Here is a 19,289-nt window from a genome sequence, read left to right on the forward strand (position 1 = left end):
TTGATGTTGATATCCATCACTGAGGTTGGAAAAAAAAAAAAATAAGAGGAGGGAAAATAACACACAGAGCGACGGAGACCGCGACACGGGGATCCTTATGAAAATAAGATTCAGCCCAAATGGATCTGGTGTAATTGGTTTCAGATAGTGAGGTCAGGAGAAAGGCGATACAGGCGACTATTATGCGAAACGGACTGAGAAACAAGAATGTTTACACAGGCATTCCTCTGCTACATTAATAGGCATGCAGAGATCACTGGAGAGGGGAGGAAAAAGGAGAGAGTGAGAAGAGACTGACAGAGAGGGGAAAAGAAAAAACAACATCCATTCATCCCTCCCTCCCTCCCTCCCTCCCTCCTGCTATCCTCCACTCTGTTTAGACTCCATACAGAACAGGGTAATAAGGAGCACCTATCACAATGCACCTTTGTAAAGAGCATGCAAAGATCTTAAACAAGCATGAAATACATTAGCAGGGCCCTGCAACACTGGGCCAAACCATTACAAATCTCCAGATTGCTTATTTTGTGTGTGGCGGAGGGAGGGAAATAAGCCATCCACGAAAAGAATGTCACTCTTTCAAATTCCACCTGGAGACGCAGCCATGACATTGGAATTGGATATATCTGAGGGGCTGTGACATTGTGTTTGGACAGTGCAGATCACTTCCTGGCTTATAGGGTCACGTTGGGAGTTGTTGTTATTAGGGGGGGTTATATAGCAGATATTGGAATGATGACACTGGTGTGAAATAATAAGGTGCCCTCGACAGGTACGTCTACAGGATGTTGCAGAAACTAGCTGTAAACATGGCGTATCAATTGTTGATCAATAAGAAATGGGTTGCATCAGGATACTGTGGTTTGCAGAACAGATGTTTTGTGTGTGTTTGTTGTTTGGGAGTAAAGGGCTGCTGTTCAACACTAGGCTGTAGGCCAGAACAACTCCCGTCATGCTGACAGCTTTGACAACTCCCACACACACACACACACTTGCTCTTGGTGCGTGAATAACCACACACATACATACATACACAACACCGCACCACCAGGCTTATCTATCTTCGCTTCCAGGAAAACACAGACGGCGAAAGAGAGGGGAGGAGGAGGGAGGGGGAGAAAAAAAAAAGGCAAAAAAAGAAAAAAGTGTGACACTTTATTCAAGCTGGAGGGAGTCGCATGCCACGGAAAACAAGGCACAAACAGTTTAAGCTGAACAAACAAACATGGCTGATTGGACTGAGGCTGCTGCCGGCCCGCTGGCGGGGGAGATACGCGCTGACACTCTCCACACCAAAATATTTACACCCTATCTTCTTATATAAGTGGATTCAGGGCAGATGGATGGATGGATGGATACGGATTTGGAGGGGCTGGTTGGAGAGGATAGACAAATGAGAAGAGAAGAGGGTGGGAGGATAAGATGTCCCATACAATGTCTGAATACAAAAGTGGGGCCTGAGTTTGTGAAAACAAGCAATGTGCGACCGGGGGAGCGTCGGCGGCCCCTAAACAGGCTTCACGCAAGAATGGGAGGATGGATGCAGCCGGGTGGCGTTGAGATTACAGAAACTGTCCTGACACAGAAGTTTAGTCACACAACTGACAACACAGTATGTGTCTATTAGAGCTAAAACCTGAGATTTGGTAAACACAGTGTCAGAGACGCTGGTGGAACTAAGGCAAAAAAGTGTTTGTGATGATCTTTAAACGCTCCCTGCTATATTAACGCAAATACTACATGTTTTTCTTTATTTAATCAGGTCAATGCTTGATGTGTGTGGCCTTCTATGGTTGCTATCGATCTCCTTCACCTTAAGTAACTCGTCCACGGCGGGAGTAGAGAGACTCCTATCCTTTTATAAAGGTCAGAACTGGCGATGACGCACCGGGTGCCTCGACAATGGCTTCAGAGTCAGTCCCCTTATCGTCTCTCCACAAACCCCGCACAAGAGCACAATACACATCTGGATTCAGTCACCTCTGCTAGTTTGAGTACTCAGATAAAAAAATGACTTCTTTTCAAACACAGATAGCAGCTGGAGGAGTGGCAGCAATGCAAATAAACATTTTGTATCTGTTCAAAATGTACCTTAAAAGGGAGATTTCTCAAGTATTTAACACTCTTATCAACATGGGAGTGGGCAAATATGCTTGCTTTATGCAAATGTATGTATATATTTATTATTGTAAATCAATTAACAACACAAAACTATGACAAATATTGTCCAGAAACCCTCACAGGTACTGCGTTTAGCATAAAAAATATGCTCAAATCATAACATGGCAAACTGCAGCCCAACAGGCAACAACAGCTGTCATTGTGTCAGTGTGCTGACTTGACTATGACTTGCCCCAAACTGCATGTGATTATTATAAAGTGGGCATGTCTGTAAAGGGGAGACTCGTGGGTACCCATAGAACCCATTTTCATTCACATATCTTGAGGTCAGAGGTCAAGGGACCCCTTTGAAAATGGCCATGACAGTTTTTCCTCGCCAAAATTTAGCGCAAGTTTGGAGCGTTATTTAGCCTCTTTCTCAGCAAGCTAGTATGACATGGTTGGTACCAGTGGATTCCTTAGGATATGATGCCAGTATCTTCACTCTAGCCGGCGTTAAAACAAATTTGCGTTAACAACTTATTATTAACTTTGACAGCCCTAAAATAAACACATGTAAATGTTGTCTGAAAGGCCGTTGCAATGTGACAAGATTGGATTTCTTTTTTTTTTTATGTCAAATGCTGAACGTTGAAGCTAATGTGAAAGTGCCTGAAGGTGCACTACCAAAAAGGCTAAAAAAAGGTTACAATACAGAGTGTATTTGCCTGACTAACTAGTGTATGAACATCTCAAAATCAGCCACACCTAAGCTCCACCCAGGCTGCCTTCCTATTATTACTCAAATTTGGATTGTCTGGCTCCAATAACTGGCAGGATGGAGGCCACCAACAGAAACCCAGTGTATGGGTGATTTCTCAGATGGTGCTTCCGTGAGAAACTAGAACGAAGGAGAGAGAAACCAGAGAGAAAGAAAGAAAGAAAGAAAAAGAGAATTTGGAAAAGTACGTAGGAGTAATGAGCATTTTAATGTATGACTCAATAAATCAACAGTCTGCACAGTGAACAAGGGAGGGAGGGTGAGAGAGAGAGAGAGAGAAAGGGAGGGAGAGGTCCATGGAGAATCTGCTCGGGCCTCAGGACGGAGGTAAAGCTATCCAGCAGAACAATGGGCTTCTGTGTCGTCCCTCTCTGCTATCTCTATCTCACTGTTTCCAGCTATACTTCAGCTTCATATAAAGTGCTTCATCCAAAAAATGAAATTCAGCTTTGTGTTCATTTATTGTTGTGTGCTCTTTTTTCTAAAGTAGATAAAAGATGTTTGGGAAGAAAAACCTTCCATATTGATCGCTTGCTCTCTTTCCACCTCTTCACCGCACTTTGAATTCAACTTCTCTCCTCCTCCCTCCTCCCCCCCTCCTCATAGCTCATATCACATTATTCATTTCTTCCTCTCATCCTTCTGTCTTTCTCACCCCTCTCTCCCACGTCTCTCGCCCCTTGTTTATTGATTCTCTAGATTAAGAATTCCTAGGGTGGAGGATTGTAACACACAAGCATCAAATTATTTTTGGGGTGTGCTTATTTGCCTTTCCCTTGCATCTATTTGGCCTGTGTCTGTAGACAATTATGCCTACCCAGCCTCAGACTCAGGTGCTAATAATGAAGGACAAATAGAATCATATGTGTAAACTTCCCCCACTAATGAAAATTTATATTAACTTTCTGCCACAGTAAACAGAGCTGCATAGCTACACCCTCCCGGGAGGGTTGACGAGATGAATTTGCTCGCTCTCCTACCCCATGGAAGGTGGCGGTGGCGGCGACGGCGGTGGTGGTAGGAGGGGCCCCGGCTCCATTGTGTAACCCCCCGCACTTATTTTTTCCACTAACGAAAACAAAACACGGGTCTGTTTTGCCCATCACAGATAAAGTGTGTGTTTATGTCTGTGAGAGGGAGTTGAAGAGTGCATATGCACCAATATGAATGTGTCTGTTGAGACGTCGGGGAGGCCGAGTGCCAGCAATAACAAAGAGCGCGGCCCTGCTGTCGGTCATAGCGAACGCTAACATTCACTGACACCCCGCCTCCTGCTGTTATCACCATGGATATTCTGTGTAAATACAATGATGGATATGTTAAAGCAAGGGGGAGTAATTGTTTTCAGCTACCTTTAAAAAATGCATTTTGACAAGGTAAAAAAGACCTGGCCATACATATGAAAAGCTTATTGGCTCATACAGATGTCATAACTGGCTCTGTTCTCTCTGTCCATTGTCTCAGTGCATCTCTTCCCTGCTTCATCACTTCAATTCAATTCACCCCAACAATGCCCCTATTACCCCGGCGCCCTGTCTCTGCTGGTGGCTCTGGCAAAGTCTTTACTTTGACCTGTGCTGTATCGCTACGCTTAGATAAGGTGACAGCGGGCCTATTCAGCGGCGCTCTTTATCTACTGCTGCTTTTAGGGAAGTCCTTTAGAGCCCGACGACTGAGAGCTACCACAATATACTATCACAAAGAGACAGAGAGGAAGAAAAATAGAGACGGACAGAGAGAGAAGAGAAGAGACCGGGGAAGGTATTTGTGGGGGTGGAAGAAGAAGAAGGGAGAGCAGTGTGTGTGTGTGTGTGTGTGTGTGTGTGTGTGTGTGTGTGTGTGTGTGAGGTCAAGTGTTCTCTTTGCAAAAGCAAAAGCTGGCATGAGGTACGAGTGTTCAACTGTGCAGCTCCCCCACCCCACCCCAACCCACAAAAAAACACACAAATACATTCTCACTCGGTTACACACTCTTTCTCTCTCCTGAAGCGCTTGATTTCCTCTTCAGGTGATTATGATCCCTCTCCTTTTCACAGTTCCAGGCGAGTGGAGGTCACACAGCTGGATGAATACCTGATATGAAATGTTGCATTCGGGCCAGCCGTAGTTCATTTGGAAAAGGGGGATGAGCCAAGTGGAAAAAAACTGGAATTGTGGGGAGGGAAGAAGACCTCAATTGCTTAGTCCTAGTTGCTTATAAATAAATAGTACAGTAAGCGTGATATCATAGAGTAACATATATAAAAAAAACTATATGTCTATTGTAGCTACTCAGTGATCTTGAACACAGCTGTATTTCTGCGCAAACAAGGGTTTTCTCATCATTCTTGTCAGCGGCTCAGACACAGAATGAAGTTGTTGTTTTTTCGTGGAGCTTGTGTCTGTCTTTGTTGACAAGGCCTTATTAAGAGAGCTCCCACTCCAAAAACATGGCCAGAGGCGACTAGCAATCCGAGTGTGGCACCAGAGAACAAGCAGACGCCGCCGCGGAAAGAAAGAGCTTGTTTTGTGCAGAACGCCAACACCAATAGATGCTGCCGAAAAAGACGAATGTGCTGACACGAGATGTGTGCACAAACATAAAGACCGGGGGTATATAGTGGTAAATAAAAGGCTGCTGCATCCTGGGTAGGTAAACTGCATTTAAGTGTGTTTACCCTCCATTAAACCGCTGATAAAGACACACACGGCGCAGCACATATACACTCAAAGCCTACACAGGAGCAACAAAACAATGATTAGGAAAGCTACTGTCATCCATCTTTGTGCCAACCAAAATGGGCTAAAAAGGGTCCACACTGGTTATGTGTGTGCATGTGCACTACTATAAGCAAGCCAAGCCTGTATGTCTGCTCGGTGCATGTGTGTACATCAGATCCTGTCTTGGGGGGCTCTGCAGTTGCAGGTCAATAGTGTGAGTGTCTGTCTGTCTCGTCCTGCAGAGCTCAGGTTAAGTGCTGAGTCTAATTGTTACCCTGTTGTTCTGGGGTCGATGAGAGAGCACCCTGACCTTAGCTGGAAAATGACCTCACCTCACTTGCTGCATGGCTAACCCTGCAGCTGTACTGACATACACTTAACAAAACGTAGATTTTTACATACTGTAAACAGGACATTCTCCAGTGTGGTAATTTTAAAGACAATTATTTTGAGCTTTATAGATGACGATTAACAGTCATGTATCCTAATACAATGGTTCGTATGATATCTTTAAAAAAGTTATTCCTCATCTTTTGTGCGTTTTCCTACGAATGTCCAGCAACACCTGTCAATTTCTGCTTGTTAGATGCATACAGTCTTTTCAAAATAAACTTCTGTCTTCACAGAAAACAGGCAACAAAACGACTTAGTTAGGTTTCGGAAAAGATCGTGGTTTGGCTTAAAATAAGTACGGAAGTGGCGTAACTTAAGTACGGAAGTTACGTGAAAAATAAATCTTAAAAATAAAAATTCTGGTTTCACAAACACCGGGCAAAAGTCCAAGTGTTTTTTGACCCACCTGTCCACCCCGGCCTCCTCCCTATGTTGCGTTATATACTTCCTGGTTCGCCGTTACGTAGATTACATACATATTTTGTGGGATACATAAAAATTACAGTGCATTACTTTCCGTATGAACAGCGTATGTGTCTGCACATCGTCACACAACTGTTTTTCCATAATAGCCACCATATAGTTTAAATAAGTTTATGTGACTACTACTTAGTCTTGCCCCCAGCGAGGATTGCTCTCCATTGCAGGCGCTGTATCTTTCAATGAACGCCACACTTCCCCCAAAGATCAACCCGATAAATAGCCACGACATCTGCCTGTGGAAGGGCCATGGATCACATTCACTCCCACCTCTCCTCTCTCAATCGCTTTGCTTATGTAACACCTATCTTTTCCTGTGCTCCTCCTCCTCCACCTCCTCCTCCTCCTCCTCCTCCACCTCCTCCCTTTCTTCCCTCCACCCTGCATTGTACCTTGGTGGTTGTCTTGTGAATATTCCAATTACAGCGATGTGTGTTTGACCTTTAAGTGAGCTGTAGAAGATATAGTTATCTGCCTTCCACTCTGACACCCTGCGTCTATCAATCAGTGTTCCGCCCCACCACCACCACCACCACAACCACCACAACCACCCTCACCACCACCACCACCACCACCAGAACAGGATGCTAGACTGAGCTGGGTCTGGTTAAATGTGTTTGTTACATGTGCATGTATTTGTGTGTGTGAGAAAGAGATGGAAAGAGGGAGCTATCACGAGCACAGACTGTGACTGAGGTACGGTAGGCTTGGAGAGTCCCAGTGATAAAAATGCATAAGGTTTGTGTGTGAATACATAAATGTATACCGCATACACACAAAGAGAGAGAGAGAGAGAGATGTTAAACATTTTTTTCTTTAATCTGCCACCAGCCTGACTGAGCCTTACTTCCATAAACAAAGCCTTTTTTTTTTTTCAACCAGCATCCTATATCACGCTTCCAAGAACAAGCGAGCGTGAGCGGAGTCATACTTCTTTAGTTTCATTCTTGCTCCCCGCCCTTTTCCAAAGGGCTAATCTACATCTTTCATTGAATCAAGAATGGAAATTCACAAGAAATGCTTCTTTTTCAATTTCATGCTGAAGTAGCTCAAGTTAGTGGATGTAATTTCTCCTAACAAGAAAATGTATCACTCTGTCGCACACTTTAGGCCGCCTATGTGAGAAAAAGGGGGCCTCCTTTTTTTTTTTTGCATTTTTTTTTTCTCTTCGTGGGCTTTGATAAATGTGCCAAAAGCATGATCACTCCCTTCATAGCGCTCCGTACAAGGACAGAACAATTACAGTGGTTATTAAGAAAATAAAACCTCTGTTTGAAATTTGTATGAAAGATAAATGACATATCATTTAGGACTGCAGTGAAGGCATTACGATATTAAGTCAGGACTAAGCCAAGAAGGGGGATGGGGGTTGTTTTACACATATTGTAGGGACCTCAACTTCTGAATTATGTCATGGTGCAGACACAAGCTAGTTGGCACGCTACTAACACAAAGAATATGGAAAGAAAAACACACAGGGACTTTCACATTTCAAACTTGTGCCAACAAAGAAGACAAAAATTATTCTAGGAAAGACTAACGAGGCGCAAAACTCCCATACATCCATTTGAAGTTTTGTTCAAATTATGATTATCAGGTTCACACTGAATTGGATGATGAAGTCCAAACAGGTGGAAAAGGAATGCATGAAAAAAACAGTATCGCTGAAACAATACCACGCATGGCCAAGCCACCGGGCTAATGTATATTTATCATGTAAACTTCTGATAAATGCATACGCAGAAACAATCAAATCTCCGGGTTTCAATTGGAAGATTTCGCGCCACGGGCTCAAGCGTGAAACCAATATCAGCTTAGTGTCTAGTCGAGCTTGAAGTGCCGCGCCGGGCCCCGCGAAGCATGTTCTGCATATGCTCGTGGGCGTCGCTTTTATCAGGGTGGAACAAGCAGCTTTCCAGTGCTATCGCTGATCAATTCGGGCGAGTTAAAGTCCCGCAGTGTGGGTAAATAAGCAGTGGTTAGGTCTTGATGAGGAGTGGCAGGGCTGTTTGAGCGGCACCGTAGGCTGGAGAGAGGTGGGCCTGTCTATCTCTGCTGCAATGTGACTGCCATCATTAACCTCAGGATACAGTACATCTTATTCTCTGCATCTGCCCCAAAACAAATCAGTATATCCTCCCCAAAGGACTTGATTCTAAGTGGATTTCTTTTCATAAATCACTTAATTTATGTTTGCTCTATTGCCCCACATTCAAAAAAAATATAGCAAATAATACGTCTGACATTATTATAAAGTTGTAAATGATACAGATGACAGCAAAGTGAGGGCCTGACCTTGGCTGATACACAATAAAACCCAGCAGCCTCAGCTCTAAAGCCCGCAGTGAAGAGAGCCAAAGCCAGCGCTAAGTGACATGTCAGTCAGTTCGTCTGTTTGGAGCCTTCAATTCCCCACGGCCTGAGCTTATTTACTGCATTTGTATGAAAAGCTGTGAAGAGGAGAGAGGGGCTGCGAGCCCCGGCTGGCTCTCTCTTACATATGTATACAGTGTTTGGAGGCGTAAAGAGCATCTCCCCTCGCAGCCTGCCTAGCGTTACAACTACAAACAACTCGGGAGGAGGATGGATCCATTTATATATTCAAAAAATGGGTCAGGGATGAAGGTAATCGGAGCAACGGAGGGTGTTAACAAGTACAACGAAAAAAAAACGTGTGATGATACCTGGAATCTGTTATAGCCGAGATTCCGGGCGCATTAGAGGAAGAGAGCACCGGTGACATTAAAGATGCTGCTACTTTTTGCTAGTCATCTTCTTAACCAGATTTGAAGTCAGTTTAGTTATGGAAGGGGAGGGGGGGTGTACACACACAACAAACCATCGGGCATGCATTTCAGAGTCTGATTTGTTACTATTCATGGCTAAAGCGGAGAGGAACTGTAATACTAGACATGCTTGTTAAATTCACAACACTCCAAAGCTGCCTTCTAGCAAATCCTGTCTTTTGGTTGTCAGCTTAAGACACCCCGGCATATGCATATGTAGGATTTTTAAGCTCTGTTAAATGGATAGCGGTGTCGTGGCCTATCAAATGACTATAAGCCACTTGCCTTTTTTTGGGGGTGTGGGGGGAAAGGAAGCATTTACAGAAAAAAGCAAGACAGCAATGCGTTACCTTGTATGCACACGCGTGTTTTCTCTATCCTCCTGATTAGAGGAAAACAGAGCCATTTACATGTGTATTTCCAGGCTTGCAGGTGACAGTAACGCTCCACCCTGCCATATTAACGGCTGGCACTCTGTTTAAGCCAACGACAGGGGAGTGGCAACAAACAATGACAGAATGCCTGTTTTCGATTGTGAGAGCCGCGAAAAGATGATGCGCCATTCACCGCCGAGGCAGTTTGCAAATAAATTATTGCGGTGGGGTATCGAGCCGGAGCGATCGCTCAGTCCGCTCGGAGTTATGTGTGCGAGAGTGTGTGTGTGTTTGTATGAGTGTGTGTATGCGTGTGTTTGTGTGTGAGTGGACTTATAGATCCAGTTGCCATTTATTTTCCCAGAGCTGGAGCGGGGCAGTTAGGGAGGCGTAAAAGGAAATGAGTTGTGAAGTGGCCATTGATCCTGGCCCTGCTGCACTAGGTCGGCTTGAGACCGCGGGACTATCGGCCACAGTATGTGCCGCTGAATGGCTGCCTCTTATTTACACTGAGGTGGTTAACCCTGACCCAGTTCATTTATCACTGGGCTAATGCGCTACACTGGGGGGAAAAAAAGGAAAAGAAAGTGTGAGGTCAAACAAAAGGTTTGGATTGAATGATGTCACTTGGCTTGCATTTAACGTATTTGCCATTCAAATATATGAAAATGTTAATGTAGTTTCTAGGGGTGTAAGAAAATATCAAAAATATCGAGTATCGCTGTTAAAAAAAACAAAAAATTAAAATTTTTCCTACTCAGATTTTATGCATATGGCGGTGTGTTCTTTAAACTATTATAGTTTTCCTAAATTTGATTTGAAACATATCCCCAATATATCCCCTAGCTTACAGTATCGCAATATGTTGTATTGCGATACGTATCCTATCGCCAGATTCTTGCCAATACACAACCCTAGTAGTTTCTGTTTCACTTCTTGTTTAATTTCATATGAGCAACAAGAAAAAAAGCTTGTCACAGCAAGTGTGGCATTGATCTGATAACACCCACACAGTGTGATGTGTCTTTTTCTACCTGTGCTGCCCCCTCGACCTCAACTCCGCGGCTCCCGACCGCTTGAGCATAAAATCGCCATAAGTGTTTATTTCCAGCAGATTTCCCTCTGTCTATCTCTCTCATCCTCTCTTCTCTCAATTCCTGCATTCGCTCTGTCCCCTTTCTCCTCGTCTCTCTTTCAAGCCTTGCAGCTTGACATTTCGCCATGCTCTCGGGGGACTCCGGTGCGAAATGGAGTTACTGGGAGAGCGCCACTGTAAATTCCAGGAGGCCACATGTAATGTGTCTTAAACATAGATGGACAGCCCAGGTTTCGAGGAGCTGAAGAATGAGACGGATGGAAAAAAAAAGGGGACAGACGGAGGTGGAAGAAGAAGAAGAAGTGGCGTCTATATAGATAATAGAATAATACTGTGTTTTGTCTGGGGAAGGGTGAGCAAACAGTAGCTATGCTGTCATTCACACCCTATATCTTTAGTGTCATCGCAAAGGGGGGGAACTACAGGCCTATATATCACAGGCCTGTATGTACTATCCTGTAGGGACTGTCTGCTGATAGCCAGGCTTGAAATAAAAAGAAGGATGGCTTTCATTGTAAATAAGTCAGACACAAGGATTGCCAGGGAAGAGCTGTCTTTTCACTGAAAGGGGGAAATAATTTTACAAAGACATACAGTAACATACTGCTTCCCTAATGCTCCTCCAAGCCTTTACAGAAAACCCCCTTATCTTCACACAGATGATGACGGTTAACAAAAGGCTCCTTTATGAAATCGTTCATATTTCAGCGGAGGTCTGTCTCCTGTCCTGAGAGGTGATTGATGCATCAGGCCAGGGCCGGTGTCTTATTTACACAGTTGAGTGGGGCAATCTCAGGCCTGAAAGATAAACCTAATGAGCTTCTTTGTGTAAGGGTGCAAATGAGAGACGCCACCATCCCTCCCTCCTTCCCCTTTTTCCATCCAAAGGGACAGTCTGGGTGATTAGGCCTTTAAATTATGCTCAAGGGCAAAGCCCAGATTTGCATCTTAGGTGTGTGTGTGTGTGTGTGTGTGTGTGTGTGTGTGTCTCACATACGGAGAGAAAGACAGAGAGGCAGGTGAAGGGCGAAGAGAGAAAGATGCTCGAGGCTTGTTTGTGAGAGGTGATAGGTGAACACTGTGTGTCAGTATTTAAATATTAAACTACACTAAACAACAAACTTGAGTTGTTATAAGAGAGAGGTGAGTCTGTCAAATGAGTGCGTGCACACACACACACGTACACACACACTGTCATTTTGTCCTTTGTCTGTGGGGGTAACTTTCTCCCTAATGACTTTCATTTTGGGGGAGAATTTCATTTGCCCCTAAACCCTAAATATTACCCATCACTTGCTGTCATATTCCTCATCCCTTCTATTTCCTCCAGCTAAACAGCTAGGAAGGCAGGTTAATTGCTGTCACTCTCAAGTTGGACCACTGCCTAGCTCTCGTGTAGCGACAGGGGTAGCCTGGAAGTAAGATGGCACCTCGGCGCACTTATTGTAATTTATGTCAAGACGCTGCAGTCATTTAAATGGGGTTGGATGGTTTGCATTTTGCTGCATCATGTGCCTGAGGAGAACACCGAGATGCATACAACCAGTTTACCAACATGTTGACCTCTGCAACCTCTTGTAAACTGCGTTTTTCTTTTTTTTGCAAAAGTAAATAAATCACAGTCCTCACAAACACACATAAACATAAACATAAATCATGAAATGATGATGAGATATAAGCAACCAAAAACAAATAAATTAAATGTATGACGTGGAACAAAAGATTTGAATCTGTAAAGTAGGGTTGTGTATTGGCACGAATCTGGCGATACGATACGTATCATGATACAGGGGTTACGATTCAATATATTGCGATACTTTAAGCTGATATTTTTTTAATCTAATTTTAGGAAAACTGTCAAAGTATAAAGAAGACACAATATGCATAAAATCTGAGTGAAAAAGTTATATTTTAATTGCAATCATAACAGTGGGATCTGCATTCAGGGATGCACCGATGCCGTTACTGACTCATATAGCTAGATCGGGTATCGGTGACAATGGGGCCAATCTATTCAATTCATTTCTATGCTTATATACTATATACATTATACACTGGAATTTCAATTCCATTTTAAGTATTGACCAATTTGTTGCTGCATTAACAAGATTTCCACTTGAATTGTAATTCCTGTTAATTTTGAAGATTTTGTTTTTACCAAGTTGTTGGTGCATGATTTATTATTTGAATAATAAATTACAATTCAGTAAATTTATATCTATGTATCTATTTGTCACATTATTGTTTTACAAGGTTAGGAAAGTAATGTTTAAGTCAAGCCTGATGTTTCCTTACACATAAAAGATTGATCCCAGTCACTTCAACACAGTGAGGCATACAGCTTATTAATTAAACACTGGTTCCGGATCGGTACCCGGTATCGGCCGATACTCAAAACCCATGAATCGCTATCGGGACTGAAAAAGTCGGATCGGTGCATCCCTAGGAATAACAGGTTTACACAACCAATAGCAAAGAAATTAAATGTTTGACATGGGACAAAAGATTTTAATCTGTAAAGTAGGGCTGTGTATTGGCAAGAATCTGGCTATAAGATACGTATCATGATACAGGGGTTACGATTCAATATATCGCGATACATTGCGATACAGCAAGCAAGGCGATATATTGCAATTTTTTAAATCTAATTTTAGGAAAACTGTCACAGTATAAAGAATACAACATATACATAAAATCTGAGTAAAAAGTGTACTTTTTATGCAATCATCATTTGCATTTATCACAGTCTCTGTAACATCCAACATCATAGCACTACTTTGAGAGGGCACATACACTGAGAGGGTGCATCTCTTTGCAAATGAAATAAAGTATTGACTGAGTTAATCTTTGCCTGTAAACTATTGAGTAAAAATCGATAGTGTTTTTGACAATTAATACAATATCGCAATATTCAATATTTTCTTACACCCCTACTGTAAAGCGAACATTTTCTCGTTATGTCTGAGTTTAATGATCTGGATGAGTAGTAGGTTGTAGTGACAGAAGGTTGTCCCCAAAGCTATCCAGAGGTCTTCGGTTAAAACCACAATAGATAAACCTGAGCCTCCATCTTGCTCTGAATATCAATACCCTCCGTACAGTGGCGAGCCCATTTAGAGGGGGGCAGTAGTCCTGAGTATTGGCTCATCAATCCCACTGATAACCCTGGCAGGATTAAGTCTACACACCACTGTAATCAACTAACAGCCTCATTATGGGACATTATGGTATAGATCCAAAGATCGATGCATATAGCTTCCATGTACATACATATAGCAGCGTATAATATTAAAACAATGATAAATTGATTGGTAATGTGAGCTCAGCAGAATTTCTTTTTTTTAACAACGGGCTTTTATAGTGATCATTTTAGCATAGTAATTAGGGCTGAGCAACATTCATCATTTTGCTCTGATACATATCTGCAGCTGGCAAATTGCAATCAGATACAGTGGGTATCTAATCTGTGATCTCAAATCAAATTAGGTCTATTTAGACAACCTTGGGAATGGGGGTGATGAAACCCTGACAGAAATTAGGGGATGGAAATTCAATTGTGACACGACGGTTATCATTCAGATGCGCGGATAAGCGAGTGTGTGGCTTTCGCGTCGAACACAAAGACCTGTTTAGACAGATTGTATACAGGATTTGCAATAAAATAAATTTGTTTTGAGGAAAAAAAAAAAAGTCAATATTTGAAATATGGAAAAAAACAAAACTGCTCCTGTGTAACTTGGTCTTGATCTGTGTCCTATAAGCCTTTGGCCGAATCGGAGACCTTAAGATGCTGCTTTTCTAATTATAGCTGCAGGTGGTATTTTGGAGCTGCTAGGTAATGGCAGAACCCACAGGGACAGTGGAGAATTCATCAGTGCTTATTATTAATCATCCCCCCAGCAGCGTGATGAGAGACTAGAGCTTCTATACCCACTGGACCACTCAATGTCATTCCAAATATGGGTGGAAAATTACACCCAACAGCCTTCCTTCAAAATGGACTCGGGAGCGGACGTGGACTGGAATTTTTTAAGCTGCACACAGGTGCAAAAAAATGAAATAAAAAAAGAAGTGCAAGCATGGATGGATGGACGCATGAATATATGACCACACGAGTGGATGCTTCATACACGCTGTCATTCACTTTGCCAACCATCACGTTCTTCAGATGAGCACGAAATAGCACAGCTCTGTTGCTAACAAATGCAGATCTTTCGTCGGAATGACTCTCTCCAAAGAGATGCAGTGTGAGCACGCCACAGGAAGTGTGTGTGAAGTTAACAGCACAGGGCCCCCTGTTTTAAAAAGCCTCCAGAGACCTGTTAGCTGGACCGCTCATTTCAATGTGTCTGTCTCTGGGTTAGGAGAAGGCTTGGGCTGGCCTCTTTTACAAGGCGCACACTGTCATACAACCGCCACCCCCCCCCCACCCGCCACCACCACCACCCCCAACCCCACTCACCCACCCACCACTACGAGCTCTTAGCCGTACGTCCATCTCAGAGACTTAACTAGACACTTTATGCTTACGTCGCTTTTCTCTCTCAGTGCTGTGGCCTCTTTTTTTTTTTTACTGCACAGCTTTGTTGAGTTAACATTTACATACACACATTCACACACACTTTTTCTCTGCTTATGTCAATTAAACTAATGTCTAATATTAGATCTCTAAATGTGGGCAATTTTCAATAAAATAAAAATTATGTACACTTTTAATTTGCAGCATTTAAAATGAAATAAAAATACTGAAATAAAATCTAAAATAAAAAGATTTTTTACAGAACAAATTCCTTTATGCTTTCTAGTGCAACATTAAAGTGGGGTCCTCTTCTTATCCTGCTCTCTATCTCGTTCTATTTTATCTGCAGAGAGCATCAACACAGCTCTATCCAACACCTTCAAATGTAAAAGAGTGATGACTGAGAGAGGGAGAGAATTGACCCCAATCAGGTGTGTGTGTGTGTGTGTAAGAAGAGTGGTAGAGTGGTGATAAATGGAGGGGGGTAAGGCCACAGTGATGCCGCTGCAGCCACCAGCAGGACCAGTGGGGTTACGCTGTGGATGGAGGATGGGTGCTGAGTTGGAAATGGGGGGATGGAAGAAGAGGTGGCGTCGGGGGGAGCCTGCAGGTCACGATTTTGCTACACCAAATACAGATGCAGCAGACACACAGAAACACATCGACCGAACTGACCACAGGCTTTCAGCTGCCTCTGAAAGTACACACACACACACGCGCACAAATACACGCTTGCATGAAAATTCCCCCATCCAAACGAAAAGGACAGCGCGCATCATTACAAACCGGCGGCGTTGTCCCCCCCAATCCGCCCCCGAAGTATGGCCCTCTGACCTCGTCTCCCACTGCTCTTTTGGCAAACTGTCAAAGCCATCATTCACCGTGAAAAGACACGAGAGACACTTGACTCCTCTACTCTGCTGGCGACTGACTTTCACAACTCCTGCCCCCCACAACCACCACCTCCACCCCCCCTGCGGTTCATTCACCCTCAACTTACTCCAAGAAGAATAGAGTTAAATACAATACATCACGGATATGAAGAAGTTAAAGAGATTGAAAACGGAGCGTCAACCGAAACAATTCAGTACGATCGATACAATAAATAAGCAACAGAAGGGAACAATATTATCAAGAGTGGAGAGGGAATGATCTCACAGTGCGGTTTAAAAAAAAAAATCCAAATGACTTTCTAGTTGAGGGAAAGTGAGACTGCATGCAAATTAGTCATCCCGGTCAAAGGTTTCTGTGCCGCTGGTGGGTCTGTGGTCAGTCTGTGTGAGCCTCCAACTAGTGCCGAGTTAGGAGGCCCTCTGGTGGAAACAGCGCTGCCATGACACACACACACACGACCCAAACTGGTCCGTACGACGCTCCAACGCACACATTCTTTTCCCTTTCTCTCTTTTTCTCACTGACACTCTTACATGCACACACACACTCTCACATGGCCTCACATTGCTGCAACGAGCTCTCTCTTTAAACACAAATTGAAATGCTAAAAAAAAATATAAAACCAACTAAAAACAAAACATTTTCATCACTCCACAGGCGACAGCTTCAGGCAGAACATGCTGACAGCACAACAAAACTGCAGAGAAAAAATTTACCAACAACACAAACAGCCGATTAAATAAACAAGTTATTTTTTCCCCGTGTGCTAAATAAAAAAAAAAACACACAAACAATACAAAAATTTCATTGTGCCTCCTGTCTGTGTAGAAAAAAAGCCCCAGCGCTGCCTGAGCAGAGAGCAGAGCAGAGCAGAGTGGGAGAGCGAGGGGGAAAACAGAGTGTGAGAGAGAGGAGAGGAGAGAGAGCGGCAGAGAGACGAGACGGGGGAGAAACACAACTTACCTGCTGTTGTTGCAGATGCAGCAGCTCGACTGTGCTTACTTCGCTGCTCGTGTCACCAGCGCTTGATCTCCCATCTCTACTGCCAGCCTCTAATTGGCTGCTGCTTAGGGTGCTCATTCCATTTTGACTCATTGAACTGTTGCTTATTGTCTCTGTGGCCGACTCCTGCATCATCATGATTTAAAACCTAGAAGTGATTAAGAGGCACCGGTTAGGGCTCTTCTTGTTACAATTCCCCCCTTTTTCCCTCCTTTTTTTTTTTTTTTTAACGCTTCCATTATCAAGCCCTCGGTCCCCCTCTGCAAATTAAAGCATTTAAAGAAGAGGGAGGGGGGAAAGGAAAAAGGGGTGGGGGGGATGCAGGAGGAGCAATTATGCATTCATTGTGTAAATGAAGCAATACAAAGAGATGCACGTCCTGGTGCTATTTAAAAATGGGAGGGGTACCTAAAGTACATGCTTTTATCCATAGAAGGCATAAATCTTTAAAAAAATATATATTTTTTTGTCATTATTTGTAATAAAAAATACATTCGCAGAGATAAAAAAAATATGCTTGAACAAAATATGTGATTCACAATTAATTGTTAATATCTCCCTCACACTTTAGGACAGCCAGGCTGCACAGACAGAAAAACAGAAGCACTGCTAAAATATTTGACGTCTTGAAGCTGTCAGATGTTTTTAGTGGTGTGTCGCGTCTGAATGAAGTTGCCTAATGACGCAAAGCTAATCATGCAAAATTAAAATTTTGGTGGCGGGGAGGAGGAGGAAGGTGGAAGGAGGAAGAGGAAGAGGAGGAAGGAGGAGGCACCGAATCACATGGTGCAGGGCTGGTGATGAACGCTATAATGGGTTTGTCATCTGTGCTGTGGCTAAATAAAATCTGCCACACAGGCTTCCATAGAGGCACGATGCTCATATGTCATTTACTGGCTTGACCCCCCCTCTCCCCTCCTTCTTCTTTAATCAAACCTTATATATTCATTTATTTTATGATATTAAAAAAAAGAAAAATCTCTTCTCTCAAAGGGACACAATTAAAGCTGCAATCAAACTTTGTGGTGGGAGATCTACAATGAAGGACAATAATTTTAACAATAAATATATATTATTATATTAATTCTCTCGGCATCTATTAGATATGGAAAACTGGTGAAAGAGAGAGAGAGGGAAGAAAAGAAAAAAAAAAAATCTATCACGAATATCACTAATGATTGTGCTAAAAACAGCATAAATTATGCATATTACCTCCTCTCTCTCTCTCCAGTAATAAATGTTTTATCATTTTCCCCTGCATTTAATGCTCTGTACCTTCACTGGGGCAGAGAGGAGCCCCGCCAACATCAGTCGACATTCTCACCAATAAATAAAAAAGACACCCAACAAAAGGCAACTCTAAAAGCACCCCACAATCATGGATATTGTCTCTATTTTGTCAAATAATTACATCTAATATTTAAATTTAGAGACGATTAATATTTAAAAGGATAAAAAAAATACTGTACTTTCACTACCTTATGGAGGAAGTTTGGTTTCAAAGGCTATGTCCGACTTTCATATTTAAAAACACCTTATTTAAAAAAAAAAAAATAAGGTGCAAGAGCACATCCATGCAACCAAAGAGGGACGATGATTATGATCGTGTGTGTGCATGTGTTTTTCTGCGCATTTGTGCCCAGCCCGCATGGGCACCGTGTGTATTCTTTGGCCAGTAAATACCGTTTTAATAGAAGTGTGTACACGTCCTTCCCTGTGTGTGTGTGTGTGTGTGTGTGTGTGTGTGTGTTTGACGAGGGGCAGATACAGGACAGGCCTTAAAGGATGTCCACAGCCAGGATAAACAGGATCCAGGCAGGGAGAACAAACAGGGCTGAGCTGTTACACAGAGCAGGGCGACAGCTGCCCGGGACACAAGTAAATAGGGAAGAGGCCAGGACAAGGCGTGCTTGTGAACAAACAGGCCCCTGTTAAACACCGCGCCGCTCACTACTGATGGAGAGAGACACACAGGAAAAAAGACAGAGAGAGAGAGAGAGAGAGAGAAGAGCAGAGAGGAGGGTGGGGGGTGACGGAGAGAGACAGATGAAAAGAATGAGAGAGAGAAAAGGAAAGTGAGTGGGAGGGAGGGAGGAAGGTGGTGGCGGTGGAGGTGGTGGAGGTGGTGGAGGGGGGGGGAGGAAGACTGGCACAATGTGACATC

The 19,289-nt window shown here is 43.2% G+C and overlaps 1 protein-coding gene across 9 annotated transcripts in view; it reads right to left on the bottom strand.

Annotated features, from left to right (window-relative positions):
• Positions 1-19,289, bottom strand: part of foxp2 (forkhead box P2) — a 109,869-nt gene that overhangs the window by 50,618 nt on the left and 39,962 nt on the right. For 5 of the 9 annotated variants that reach the window (XM_074625227.1, XM_074625229.1, XM_074625225.1 and 2 more), the window contains one exon: positions 17,087-17,273. The exons of the other annotated variants lie outside the window; for them this stretch is intronic. In XM_074625227.1, coding sequence (XP_074481328.1) covers positions 17,087-17,263 — 177 coding nt within the window. In that variant the 5' untranslated portion in view covers positions 17,264-17,273. The remainder of the gene's footprint in view (positions 1-17,086; positions 17,274-19,289) is intronic. 9 annotated transcript variants of the gene reach the window in all.

This window comes from Sebastes fasciatus, chromosome 23, assembly GCF_043250625.1.
Source record: "Sebastes fasciatus isolate fSebFas1 chromosome 23, fSebFas1.pri, whole genome shotgun sequence".
NCBI lineage: Eukaryota > Metazoa > Chordata > Actinopteri > Perciformes > Sebastidae > Sebastes > Sebastes fasciatus.